This window comes from Archocentrus centrarchus, chromosome 5 (assembly GCF_007364275.1).
Source record: "Archocentrus centrarchus isolate MPI-CPG fArcCen1 chromosome 5, fArcCen1, whole genome shotgun sequence".
Classification (NCBI taxonomy): domain Eukaryota; kingdom Metazoa; phylum Chordata; class Actinopteri; order Cichliformes; family Cichlidae; genus Archocentrus; species Archocentrus centrarchus.
The window spans coordinates 2,034,464-2,049,579 of NC_044350.1; the positions used below are offsets into that span (position 1 = coordinate 2,034,464).

General features: G+C 39.7%; 1 protein-coding gene across 1 annotated transcript in view; it reads left to right on the plus strand.

Annotated features, from left to right (window-relative positions):
- LOC115779881 (copine-9-like) overlaps positions 1–15,116 on the plus strand; it is a 55,124-nt gene that overhangs the window by 16,147 nt on the left and 23,861 nt on the right. Inside the window, exon 3 of the mRNA XM_030728765.1 lies at positions 12,765–12,867. Coding sequence (XP_030584625.1) covers positions 12,765–12,867 — 103 coding nt within the window. The remainder of the gene's footprint in view (positions 1–12,764; positions 12,868–15,116) is intronic.

Sequence of the window (15,116 nt, forward strand, 5' to 3'; positions counted from 1 at the left end):
ACAACAAATGTTTTTCAGACTGTAATATGCTCCTTAAAGTATTCCTTCCATCCTCTTAACACACTCTTAGTCATCAGTGCATTCCAGCTCAATCGCTCTGCCTAGCCAATCAATACAAGTCCTTTTCTCTTTCCTAAGTGCCCAGCCTCACATACAGGCCTCTCCCTTTGCCTTTGCCACCTCTCTCTTTGCCATATACCTAGCCTCCCAGTACTAATTTCTTCATCTCTCTGATTATCCTACTTTGTCTTTGCTAACCTCTTTGAATACTTTCTTGTACTTCTTCATTCCCCCTCCAAGTCTCCTTGTCCTCTTACCTCTTCCCAGAGGACACACCTTCTTGGCATTTTCCCAGTCATCCGGGGACATTTCCCTACCACCCAGAGCATGTCTCATCTCCTTCCTGAACTCTATATAACATTCTTCTTCAGCTTCCACCATATAATCCTTGCTGCTGCCTTCACTTGTTTTCTCTTCTTGACTTCCAGAATCATCCTACAGATTACCGTCCAATGCTGCTTAGCCACATTCTCCCCCGACACCACCTTGCAGTCTCTTATCGCTTTCAGATTTAACCTTCTGGATAAAATGTAGTCCACCTGTGTGCACCTTCCTTCTCTCTTATACGTCACCCATATGTTCCTCCCTCTTCTCAAAATATGTTTTCACCACAGCCATTTTTTCCTTTTCTTTTCCTTAAGACCACTAACCAACACTTCCTCATTACCACCGTTCCCTTCACCTGCATGTCCACTGAAGTCTGCTCTAATCACCAATCTCTCCCCCCTGGAGACATTCTCTACCACTTCATCCAACTTACTTCAGCATTCCTCTTTCTCTTCTTACATTCAACTAGAGAAGGCATATGATTGTCATGGTCCTGGGTCAGGTTACTCAATGTTCGATTTGTTTGGACTTTCGACTTTTGTTTATTTACATATCCTATGTGATTCTTGATTTATTCAGTACTTATATTATTTCAACTATTTTCAATCCAATTTTATTGTCAATCAATTAATTTATCAACTTGTTTCATTTTATTTATATAACGCCAATATCACAACATCAGTCACCTCAAGGCACTTTATATTGTAAGGTAAAGACCCTGCAACAATAGAGATAAAACCCCAACAATCAGACAATCCCCTATGAGCAAGCACTTGGTGAAAGTGAGAAGGAAAAACTCCCCTTTAATTGGAAAAAACCTCCAGCAGAACCACGCTCAGGGAGGGACAGCCATCTGTTGTGACCAGTTGGGGTGATGGGAGGGAGACAGGACAAAAAACATGCTGTGGAAGAGAGCCAGAGATTAATAATAACTAATGAATAAATGCAGAATGGGATATAAAACAAAGTGAAAAGGGGTATGTGAAGAAGAAACACATCATGGGAACCCAGCAGCCTAGGCCTATTGCAGCATAACTAAGCGAGGGTTCAGGGTCGCCTGATCCAGCCCTAACTATAAGCTTTATCAAAAATGAGAGTTTTAAGCCTGATCTTTGATATAGAGAGGGGGTCTGTATTCTGAATCCAAATGGGAGCTGCTTCCACAAAAGAGGGGCCTGAAAGCTGAAGGCTCTGCCTTCCATTCTACTTTAAAATACTTTAGGAACCACAAGTAAGCCAGCAGTCTGAGAGCGAAGTGCTCTATTGGAGTGATGTGAGGCGTTTAAGATTAAAGATGGGACCTGATTATGGAATACTTTATATGTGAGGAGAAGAATTTGATTCTGGATTTAACAGGAAGCCAATGAAGAGAAGCCAATATGGGAGAAATCTGCTCTCTCTTTCTAGTCTCTGTCAGTACTCTAGCTGCAGCATTTTGGATCAACTGAAGGCTTTTCAGGGACTTTTTAGGACAGCCTGATAATCTTGAATTTGAATTTTCATCCTAGAAATAATAAATGCATCAATTAGTTTTTCAGCATCACTGTCAGACGGGATGTTTGTAATTTTGGAGATATTGTGCAAATGCAAGAAAGCAGTCCGCATTTTGTGTAGATTCATCTTTAAACATCCAGGTCACAGAAACTTTAAAAAAGGTTTTATTTTAAATAACTGGACTGAAAAAATACAAAACAAGATGTTCTGGTAATAAATACTGGGGACTGCACTCAAAAGGTAATCACACTGCTCAGTGATAACAATACAGTACATATGAAAATTTAAAGAGAGATCCCACCAACAAATACAAAAAGTAGGTGGACAGCAGTTTACATTTCTTGGAAAAACAGGAAGTCCTAAATCCAGAGGTGGGAAGTAACGAAGTACAAATACTTCGTTACTGTACTTAAGTAGATTTTTCAGGTATCTGTACTTTACTTAAGTATTTATTTTTCTGACTACTTTTACTTTTACGCCCTACATTTTTACACAAGTATCTGTACTTTCTACTTCTTACATTTTCAAACAGACTCGTTACTTTTTAACGTCAGAGAGAAGTTTGCATTTCCGGTCAGTGCGCCTTCAAACATAAAACGATCTGAGCCTAAATGGAGGAATAATAACATATAAGAGACAATCGTACTGCGTATCCTCCATCATCGGGGCTGATCTCGTACAAAGGGATTAAATACGCAAACCCATATAATTAATGTCTCATTTATAGCGTTATAATCGGGCCGGACCGAGTCCGTAAGTTGCGCTGCGGCACATAAACAGCTTAGCTAGCGCTACTGAAGAGGAGCGAGCATGAAGGGAGTAACGTGTGGCAGGTAAATGCAACGTTTCTAAATGCTCAACAAATATCAGCAAACACACAAAGTGTGTGCAGTTTGTCACACAGTGTGTCTGCTAGCTAAAAGAAGAGCTGCTGTATTTCAGGGAGAGCAAAGAGAGAAGTTCACTCAGAGATGGAGAAAGAGGACAGGAGAGGAAGAAGAGAGGTTAGATTTAAAGGTAAGGACTGGAAAATAAACTGAAGTATGCTGACTTTGTGTAATTCAAAGATTCTATGAAAATGCTGCAGTTTAGTGTTTAATAAATAGGTTAGTTTGTTGTACTGTATTTACAGTAAAGCTCTGTGTTGGACTGGAGCACAGTGTTTGTGTTCATGGTCAGAGTTACAGGTTACATCAGTGCAGCAGAGATGAGTTTGAATCAAAGCTGCTGATGCTGAGATTCATTCACTGAATCCAACATTTCTACAGCCTGTATGCTGTCAGTGTAGGGGATGGAGATCAGCTCAGAGAGCTGTGAAATACTGGGTTACATCTTTGTGAGTTCAGTTCATCCACACAGAGCAGTAAACCTCAGAGCAGCAGCAGCAGGTCAGCTGATCACAGCCTGAACACCAACATCATTTACTGCAGCTACAATACAAAGCTGTGATTCTTCTCCCCATGCAGAGCCACTACAGCTGATCTTAGGGTTCCTCCACCTTCTGAATCCCACTGTAACCCCTGAGTATCCTCATGTTTGTGTTTAGGTGGAGGCACAGTCACCCTCTACTATGGAGGACACAGAGAACAGAGCTGTGTTTAAATTCACTTTCACAGTTTGTGTCCTACATAACAGATTCAAGCTGAGTGCATTCATTAGGATTAAAGTTTAGATTGGAATAACATTTGTATTCTCATGTACTATTTTATATTATTACAATAATATATATATATATATATATATATATATATATATATATATATATGTTATGAGTCCAGTCCATATATATATATATGGACTGGACTCATAACACTGATGCGCTCTACAGGAAGGGTCAGAGCAGACTCTACCTGCTGAGAAGGCTGAGGTCTTTTGGAGTGCAGGGGACACTCCTGAAGACCTTCTATGACTCTGTAGTGGCATCAGCCATCTTCTATGCAGCAGTATGTTGGAGCAGCAGCTTGTCTACAGCTGAGAGGAAGAGGATAGACAAGCTCATCAGGAAAGCCAGCTCTGTCCTAGGATGTCCTCTCGACTCAGTGCAGGTGGTGGGAGACAGAAGGACTCTGACCAAAATAACATCACTGATGGACAAGGTCTCCCATCCCATGCATGAAACTGTTGCTGAGCTGGAGAGCTCCTTCAGTGACAGACTGCTGCATCCTAAATGCACAAAGGAGCGTTACCGCAGATCCTTCCTCCCAGAAGCTGTAAGACTTTATAACCATCACTGCTCCCAACAAAAACCACAATAACCTACACAATGTAGGATAATATATAATATACTGTAAATAGTCCTGCCTGTTAAGGTTCAACACACAGGCACATCATGTACATTGTATATAGTGTTATTATTAGTAGTATTAAGGTTAATCTTGTTTGTTGATTTTATATATATATATATTCTTTTCTTAATAGTGTAAATTATTATATTTTTATTTATATTTATAATAACTGCGGCTGCTGTTACACCCACATTTCCCCTCTGTGGGACAATAAAGGCTGTTTCTTCTTCTTCTTCTTCTTAATGAGGTTCGGTTTGTTTTACACAAAAATAGCAGGTAGAAACATCCTCCAAAAAACTACTTTTACTTTCTTACTTTGAGTACATTTCAGAGCCTGTACTTTTTTACTTTTACTTAAGTAGAGAAGTTGAACCAGTACTTCGACTTTTACTAAAGTATTTTGTAACATAAGTACTTGTACTTCTACTTAAGTACAGAATGTCAATACTTTTGCCACCTCTGCCTAAATCGGAGCCTATACTTCCACCATTGCACTGTAGAAATCATACTTTGTATAGATGGTCTTCCAAAAATGCATAAAGACAATATCCGTCTCAGACTAACTGTCAATTAACTCTAGCATTAACTCTGTGACATACAACATGGCAAAATACCTGGCCACCATTTTAACTCCACTAGGTGGCAACACCAAACATCACATTGAGAATTTTCAGGATTTTGTGAACAAGATTCATGGATAGATGAGATAATGATGTCACATGTCTGTTCAAATGTGTGCCAACAACGCAGGCAGTTGAAGTGGTGAGGGAACGGCTGTCCCAGGACCACACTTTAAATGAAAGAACAAAACTCACTCCAGAACAGGTGTGTTCACTGTTGGGACTGTGTTTGAACACCACCTATTTTAAATATCAGGGTATGTTTCACTGACAGAAACATGGCTGTGTGATGGGCTCGCTGATGTCCCCCAGTGTTGCTAATCTATACATGGAGGAAGTTGATGACTTCATGAAGCACATTACTTCTGTGGACAATTACATCAAAGTTCACTAAAGAGGAGATGAAGGAAAACTAACTCCCATTTCCGGACTATGGGATAAAGATCTGTGAAGGGCAGAGGTGGCAAAAGTACATTCTGTACGTAATTAGAAGTACAGATACTTGTGTTAAAAAGAAACTGTTGAAGTACTGGTTCAACTTCTGTACTCAAGTAAAAGTGAAAAAGTACAGGATCTGAAATCTACTCAAAGTAAGAAAGTAAAAGTAGCTCTTTGGAGGTCATTTTTGTGCAAAGCAAACTAAACCTTGCGCTATATTAATATAATAATAAAACAATATTATTATATGATAATGCAAACTTTATCTCAATCTAAATTCTAATTCTAATGAATGCACTCAGCTTGAACATTGTTATGTAGAACATGAGCAGAGACAGAGAGATTTTAAAAACAGTTCTATTTGCTCTCTATTTGACTCTGCCTCATCACCTAAACAGGGAAATGAGTACAGTCAGGGGTTACAGTGGGATTCAGCAGGCAGAGAAACCTAAGATCTGTTGTAGTTGCTCAGCATCGGGAAAAGAATCACTACTCACAATAATTTCTATTGTGAGCTACAGAAGATTTTCTTTGTGTGCAGGCTGTGATCAGCTGACCTGTGCTGCTGCTCTGAGGTTTACTGCTCTTTGTGGATTTACCCAGCTGAATTGAATTGAATTGAATTGAATGTTCTCCCTTGATTTTTTTTTTTTTTTGTTTATGGACATTTTCAATAACTAAAATATACAGCACACTTTCAGTTTAACCCTGTTTGCGTCCACACCTCTGCATTTGGGTCCTCCTTCACACTCCACACATTCTGAAGCATTTTCAGAATGTGAGAGTAATGGGGTCCCGGAAAAGGTCAGATAGATTTTGGGGTTTTATGTTATGTATAGTATAAGTGATCATGAATCTTATCTTACTGTGTAAGTAAAAAGCAAAACAAAACAAAAAAAATTATGGATAGATATATCCATAAGTTGTTTGAAAATACAAGTTAATGAACTCCATACAGTAATAACATTATTATAAATGTTACTTTTATACACTTTGTAAAACTCAAAAATCTTTTTATGACATCTGGCACAAATGCCACCTTCCTGGTATAAACATCATTCTTCAGAGATCCTGTTTGGGGTTAAAATACAAATAAAAAGATATTATTTTGACCATAAATTTTGTTAAATTGTGAGATGTTTATTTTATTGTGGTGTATTTTATAAGCACACTGGCAAACTAGTGGCTTTGTAGCATGTTGTTAGAAATGCGAAATCCAAACCACGGTCCACAATTTTCTTGCCTAAACCTTATCGTACGAGAGTGAAAATGGACAGCAAAAGTAAAGGAGTGTAAAATGAAACTTGAGTATTTGTGTCCTATGCATCACACACTAATTGAATTTTATTATTTTCCAATTGTTATGTTCTGACCAATCGACTTTATAGTCCTGCTGAAGGCTGCATCAGATCCTACCAACTCCTTGAAAAACAAATTAAATATCAAAACTTTTTCTGGAGGACAGCCGGTGTTATGTTTTTAATGGATTATGGCTGCTTATTACCAACTGTTGTATTTTTAGTCCCCATATAAAGCAATCATATCCTGTCCCAGTTAAGTGTGATTGTGGTTGCATAATCAAATGGAGTATAGCAGCACTGTTAAGCTGTGAGATTCAAAACTGCCAACGATTTAGAAAGAGAACAGAAAATGTATTCACTCTTTTTATTTTGCTTCCTGTACTCACACTTTTTTTTCTGAGTTTGTACTTTTCCTTTGATACATTTTTTTCTTCTGTCTCCATTTGCTCTTTATTGTCTTCCTCATTCTCCCACCTGTTTCTCATTTTCTTTGTACTGTGATTATTATTTACTGCATTTATACCACTCTTTTCGTTGCCTTTCTAGTACTTCCTCGCACTGCTCCTCCTCCGTGTCCTAATCTTCCGTCACCTCTTCACCTACCTCTTCTTTATTGTTATCTGTGTGGGAGGTGATGAAGACACAGAGCTGAGGAGGAGGAAGATTAATGGTATAATCCATATGTACATAAATACATATAGCCACACTTTCACCCTCTTATTGGAACAACAATGTTATTATCACAGACTATGAAAAATATGCTTTTTTTCTCAAACCAATGTGTGGTTTCACTTGTAGTTTTTATATGCTTGTGATGTTAGAGGTCACTTTTTGAGAATTCGTGGCAGAAAAGCTGGACTAATTATCTGTGATTTTCTATTAAAATATTGTTCTTTTAATGGACAAGTGTTTACCATGTTTGGCCATGTTTCAGAGACTATGAATGATGGTTGGGCATTGAATAAAGCCATTTACTATCAAACAATTGTGTTTGTGTTTCTAAATCATAATGACAACAGAAACAATCCAAATGACGTTGATCAAAAGTTTACATACCCTAGTTTTTAAATACTATGTATTGCCTCCTTTAACATCAGTGACAGCTTGAAGTCTTTTTGTGGTAGTTGTAGATGAGTCACTTTATTTACTCAGATGGTAAAGCTACCCATTCTTCTTGGCTAATGCCTCCAGTTGCTGTAAATTCTCAGGCTATCTTTCATGAACTGTATGTTTGAGATCTCCCCAAAGTGGTTCAATGATATTGAGGTCAGGAGACTGAGATGGCCACTCCAGAACCTTCACTTTTTTCTGCTGTTTCTAATGCCAGGTTGATTTGGCCTTGTGTTTTGGATCATTGTCATGCACAGTTTCTGGGCTGATAAATGCAATTTTTCTCCAGAATTTTCTGATAACCTGCTACATTCACATCTCCATCAATTTTGACCAAGTTCCCTGTGCCCATGTAGCTCACACATCCCCAAAACATCAGCGATCCACCTCCGTGTTTCACAGTATGGATGGTCTACATCACAGGCCTTCCTGACTCCTCTTCAAATATAGAGTTTATGTTTGTGGACAAAAACTTCAATTTTGGTCTCATCATTCCAAATAACTTTGTTCCAGAAGTTTAGAAGCTTGTCTCTGTGCTGTTTGGCATATTGTAAGCAGGCTGCTTTGTGGCATTGGTGCAGTAATGGCTTTCTTCTGGCAACTTTACTATGTAGCCCATTTTTCTTCAGGTGCCTCTTTATTGTGCATCTTGAAACAGCCACACCACTTTTTTTTCACAGTCCTGTATGTCAGCTGAAGTTATTTGTGGGTTTTTCTTTGCATCCTGAACAGTTTTCCTGGCAGTTGTGGCTGAAATGTTTATTGGCTTATTATCTTCTCCTGCAGATCCTTTGATAATTCTTTTCCTTTCCCCATGGCACAGAATCCAACAACAACAATATGCAGGGGTTTGTCAGAAACCCAGAAACTCACTGGATTTTTATACACACACTAATTACAAGCAAACAGATCACAGTGAGGATGGCGACCTTTAATAGCATTTAAACCTATGTGTCAACCTGAGTGTATATTATAATGACAAAACTTTCAGGTTATGTAAATTTTTGATCAGGGTTATTTTTCAGCTAGGTCATGTATTAAAAGATTAAAGAAGGTTATACAAAAGCTGGTTTTGAAAAAACGTTCACCTTACCCTTTACATGTATAGCTCCTTATTTTAAAGGGAGAGAAAAACCTGCTGACTGAATGGACAGATGGAAGGGTAGATTAATGGATTAATTAGTTTATGGATAGATGGATTGAATTTGAAAGAATCCCCAAATATATTTTTTTAAAAAGTCCTCAGGTCCCTCTTCTACCTACCATCTGAGAGGTGGTATACTGGTTGAGTATATAACCTGCTAGCCATTCACCAGATCCAACATCCACCGCCTACCTGCCCGAGCCTGCTTCCTCCATTCCAACACCTACTAAGAAAGATAGATAGATAGATAGATACCTTATTGATCCCACAAGGGAAATTATTGTGTGACAGTAGCAAGAAAATAGTATCATCTGCAATAATTAAACAACAAAGTAAGAATAAAAGTGGCACAGGCACACAGTGAGCCATTAAACTATGAGTGCAAAACTATACATATACAACAGTAATAAAAACAGAATTCATCAATTATAAAAATGTAGGCAAAGAAGAGTAAATGTAAGAGGAAGTGTATTCCTCAACAACAACAATGACTCATCTTTATTGTTGGCACTGAAGCAACCCAGCACCCTAGCCACACCTGGCCTTGCTGCTTCTAGGGCGACTGATGCTAAGGCCCCAGCCTGAAGCCTGGTTCACGCCAGTGTTTGAACAAGGGACAGGGTCTGTTTCAGCAGCTGGTTTCTGCCCTGCTCCACTTAGCCTCTGGAGGGTCTCCATGTCCTTCACCACCTGCCACCTGCCAAGCCACTGGAGGAGTTCTGTCTCCTCCACTGACACCGACAAGCCTCCAGAGGGGCTCCGTCACCGCTTCTGCCCTCCAGTCTTACCACCGGAGGGTCTTCACTGCTGACACCACTGGTCACTTCTACTTGCAATCAGAAGATCTTCACTGCCTCCCCCATAGAGGTCTATCAGCCCTGCTCTGTGTCCAGGCTGGTCTCCTTGTTCCTCCTCCAGATCAATCCCCTGAACTTTCCTTCTGCTCAGACTTCCCCTCAAACTCTTTCTCCATAGCTGGGCCAACCCCCTGTCATTCCTGTTCATTGGACTTTCTACTCCCTAATTTTGGTTTTGGTTCTGATTTGGACTTCAGTCTACACACTCCACATTATGACATCCTAAATCCTGGCAAAAGGGGGACATGGGGCAAAATAGTAATCATTCTAACAGACACACATAAACTCTATTCACTGCTCAAAAAATAATAAGGGAACACTGAAATAATCACAGATATCAACAATGATATGGACTGACAATTCTGGTATTCTATGGCAAATGCCGCTTGGGCTCCACAGAGCCAGGCAGTGAGCACAGGGCCTAATAGAGGGAATCATGTCCTCAATCCACCCTTGTGAATTCTGTTTCTCATTGTTTGATCAGAGACATTCACACCAGTGGCCTGCTGGAAGGCATTTTGTAGGACTCTGGCAGTGCTCATACTGTTCCTTCTTGCACAATGGAGCAGATACCGGTCATTCTCATGAGTTAAGGACCTTCCACGGCCCTGTCCAGCTCTCCTAAAGTAACTGCCTGTCCACTGTAATCTCCTAGACGCTCTCGAGACTTTGCTTGGAGATACAGTAAACCTTCTGGCAATGGCACGTATTGATGTGCCATCCTGGAGGAGTTGGACTACCTGTGAAATGTCTGTAGTGTCCAGGATTTTGAGCAGTATCACAATGATGAACAACTTCAAAGGAGTAAAAGAGAGAAACATAGCAGTCAAGAAATCCTCGATATTTTGGAACAAATTCAGCAAATGTTTACGATTCTTTTAAACTGTTTTGATATATGATGCATTTTTTTATGTCCCGGTGAAATTAAGATAACACTGCTCCTGCTAAATTTAGATAACACTAACCAGCAGGATGAACTTAGAGACTGCTAATCTGACTTCAAGCAAATCAAAGCATTACATAGCATTATGTCCTTGCTTTTCAGACCACCGCCAAATCACAGGGCATCTCCGTCTTGTTTTTCATGAATCTGCCTCACAACTTGATGATGTCACACTCCTTCAGTTGTTGCATTGTTGCTATAACAACAGGATATTCCATGCAAGAGGCATGCACAAAACATGTTCTGGAAACCCTACATGGAGAAATAAACCATGCACCCTAAAAGACTGTATTTTTCCCAAAGGTACACAAAAGAAAATGTCAAGAAATGGAGACCTTAATTGGAGAGTCTACAGCTCATGTTCCATTGTTTACCTGTTCACACACTTTTACATTATTCTGCAGATACAGGAAGTGATAAAGCAGGGGGGTTGGAAGCAGAGGATGAGAGAGAGAACCAGATAAAACCAAAGCAATGGATGTCAAGGCAGGCAGGAGAAAATAAAGAGAGCGAGCCAGCAGACAGGCAGGGATAGTTTGTCATTTTGTCTCAGCCTCGGGCCAGACTGAGAGTGTCAGCCAATCAAACAGTGAGTCAGACAGCAAGTTGTCCTACTCCCTGCTAGGAACCTACCATTACCTGTAGCACATGCAAACACACAAGCTCCAATGTAAAACAAAAATACTGGATGATGAAAAGCAGGTCATTCTTTTCCATGATACTGCCACATTAGTACAGCAAAGCTGCTGAAACTGAGGGTTGTGGGAGACAAGTTTTACTTGGTTCAAACAGCATATTTTTGCTCTCAGCTTGTCAAATGTTGACCCTTGGTTAGTATAGTGACAATGTATGATTCTTTTTTTTAAGCTGTGAATGTCTGATAAAAGTATATTTTATTGATGGTGGGTATGGAACGGGCTGTGTTATCAGCATTTCTTAAACAAAGAGGAAATCGTGAAAAGACAAAATATGAGTGAGAGCGCTACTCGACAGCTTTTTCCTTCAAGTGAGAAAAAGAATATTTTTATTTCACAGAAATAATCATAATCATAATCACTCTTTTAAGAGAAGAGTCAATCATCACTGAAGCATATTTCATGCATATTCTGGTACTTAAAAAATAGCTCTACAAAGAGGAGTTCTCCAAAGTCTAAATGACAGTGAGTCAATAAAATGCACCAGTTAGAATGATGACTTTTTTCTTCACCTGATTGTTCTTTCAAGTTTTGGAAATCTTTTAGGAAAATTAAAATGACATATTCTGATAGCATAGGGTTAGAGTGGGAGTCATCAGTGTTGACTTCAACCTCAGAGGGTTATCATCTTGGTGAATTAAATCTGAGCCCTCTGAGGTCTAAGTCATCATTGACGATGGCTCTGATGTTGTGCTATAAGAATATGTGCAAGTGGGTCTGTCTTTTCAAATGTCTTGCATGCTGGATGTATACCATCTAATTTATTAAGCTGAGATATTCATTACATGAAAGAGTTCTTAACCAGACATATAATTTTTCACCTTAGGAGCTTGCTTCAGGGCTTAGTATGCTTCATGAATAACTTTTGTCTAGATCAGGATTCAGAGCTGTTTAATGGCCATGCTATGATTCTAAGAATTTTCTTAGTTTCATAATGAACTTTTCTACTATACAAAGTATACCTGAAGGCTGTGGTTGTCACTCACTTCTTGTTTAGGGTTAGACGCAATACTTATGTTAAAATACATCCTTTCACAACATTAAACATATTAGCAGGTAAAAGCTTTTGCCAGCTTCACTGAGCTCCTCCTCCGCTTTCTTCATTACCGCAGTTACAAGTGCAGTAAAGATATGCAGATAAAGATGCAGAGAACATTTGGCTGTGGTCTCATATTGTGTATTTCAACCATCAAGGGACTTCTGCTACAGCAGAACAGACTAACCTTTGTGTTTATAAAGGAAAATAAAAGGTTAAAAGCAAAACATGTATCTTAGTCCCTTCAACAATTTTCCACTATGATTGAAAACTTTCAAAGATTAATTTAATCTTGTTTAACTTTACCGCGTGTGATGGTGATTTCCTTACACTAATTCAAACCTCCATTGGTGATCAGCTCTAGTTGAACATGCCCATATTATATACACATGGCTGCATGGAACATATTTGGGCTTAACTTCTGTTTGCATGCTTGTGTGTTTTATGATGTTAGGTGTGCTGCAGAAGTGACTGATGGCTCACAGTACTTTGTGCTGCTGATGATCACAGATGGTGTCATCTCGGACATGGCTCAGACCAAAGAGGCAGTGGTCAATGTGAGTAGATACAGCAAACTGTAGACAAAACATTAAATTGAATGTAGAAACAACACATAAGTGGGATACACATCAACCCAAGACATATGTATATGACATATAAAATACTGGATAATAGCATAGTCTGTAACAGATGAAGCTCTAACATAAGTCTAAAAAGTGAAGTCAGTATTTAAGTACTTCAAACCTGCATTCCTTTTGCAGGTACAGAAGTTATCCACTGCTAGCCTGAAGTCAGAAAAAGTACTTTTAACTCTGACCTAAATTTAAAAGATGAACCACAGAAATAAAAAAGTCTTGAAAAAAAAGAAGAAAATTCAGAAGCTGATGGCTGTGGGCCCATCATTCACAGAAGAGGCTGTAGGGTTTCAGTGCTTTGTGGGTCAGGCAGCAGTGAGAGACTGAGGTCCTGGTGGTCTGACTTTCGAAAGCTCACCTCTCTGGTGGGGAAGGCACCTGAGCTAGTGCATGAGGCTAAGAAATACCAGCTAGATATGATCAGGCTTGGGCTCTGGAGCCAGTCTCCTGGAGAGGGCCTGGACTTTGTACCACTCTGGAATTGCCCTCAGTGAGAAGCAGCAGGCAGGAGTGGGTATATCCTTCTGATTCAGTGCCTATATGATGGGATTTTTCCGGTGGAGGGTTGCTCATCTGCACCTTCAGGTCATAATGGGCAGCATAATGTTCTCGACAGCTTCTCCAGACCCCACATGTCTGTCACATGTGCTCAGGGTGAACCTGCTCTCATCTGTGAAAAGCATAGGGTGGCAGTGGTGGACCTGCCAATTCTGGTCGATGGTAAATGCCAATTGGACTCCATGATGCCAGGTAGTGAGCACGGGGCCCTCATGAAGTCAGTTTCTGATTATTTAGTCAGAGACAGTCATACCAGTTGAGGGTTGTCTCATTGGTTTGCCTGTAGTGCACCTGTTATTATTTTCAATATCACCAAATCAGCTGAAACTGATTAATAAACCCCTCTGCTAATTAAGTGACTGGACCTACATCCCAGAAGTTTAATTGATCTACTCTGATTAAAAAGTGTTCCTTTAATTTCATGAGAAACATAAACAGAAAAGTGACCCATATCTCAATCTAGCTTTAACAGATTGGTGACACCAAAATAATATATTGCATTTTCATGGTAATCACTTAAATTTACTGTAACTGAACTGAGTCTTTGTTTAATTATCCTTGTTATAAAACCCCCAATACCCTTTCATCCACAGATACAGTGGTTACGGAAAGTATTCAGACCCCTTTAAAATTTTCACTCTTTGCTTCATTGCAGCCATTTGCTAAAATCAAAAAAGTTCATTTTATTTCTCATTAATGTACACTCAGCACCCCATCCTGACAGAAAAAAACAGAAATGTAGGAATTTTTGCAAATTTATTAAAAAAGAAAAACTGAAATATCACATGGTCATAAGTATTCAGACCCTTTGCTGTGATACTCATATTTAACTCACATGCTGTCTATTTCTTCTGATCCTCCTTGAGATGGTTCTACTCCTTCACTGGAGTCCAGCTGTGTTTAATTAAACTGATTGGACTTCATTAGGAAAGGCACACACCTGTCTATATAAGACCTCACAGCTCACAGTGCATGTCAGAGCAAATGAGAATCATGAGGTCGAAGGAACTGCCCAAGGAGCTCAGAAACAGAATTGTGGCAAGACACAGACTTGGCCAAGGTTACAAAAGAATTTCTGCAGCACTCAAGGTTCCTAAGAGCACAGTGGCCTCCATAATCCTTAAATGGAAGAAGTTTGGGACAACCAGAACTCTGGAGCCTTGGTGAGAGAGGTAAAGAAGAACCCAAAGATCATTGTGGCTGAGCTCCAGAGATGCAGTAGGGAGATGGAAAGTTCCACAAAGTCAGCTATCACTGCAGCCCTCCATCAGTCGGGGCTTTATGGCAGAGTGGTCTGATGGAAGCCTCTCCTCATTGCAAGACATATGAAAGCCTGCATAGAGTTTGCCAAACAACACATGAAGGACTCCCAGACTATGAGAAATAATATTCTCTGATCTGATAAGACAAAGATTGAATTTTTTGGTGTTAATTCCAAGCGGTACGTGTGGAGAAAACCAGGCACTGCTCATCACCTGCCCAATACAATCCCAACAGTGAAACATGGTGGTGGCAGCATCATTCTGTGGGGGTGTTTTTCAGCTGCAGGGGCAGGACGACTGGTTGCAACTGAAGGAAAGATGAATGTGGCCAAGTACAGAGATATCCTGGAA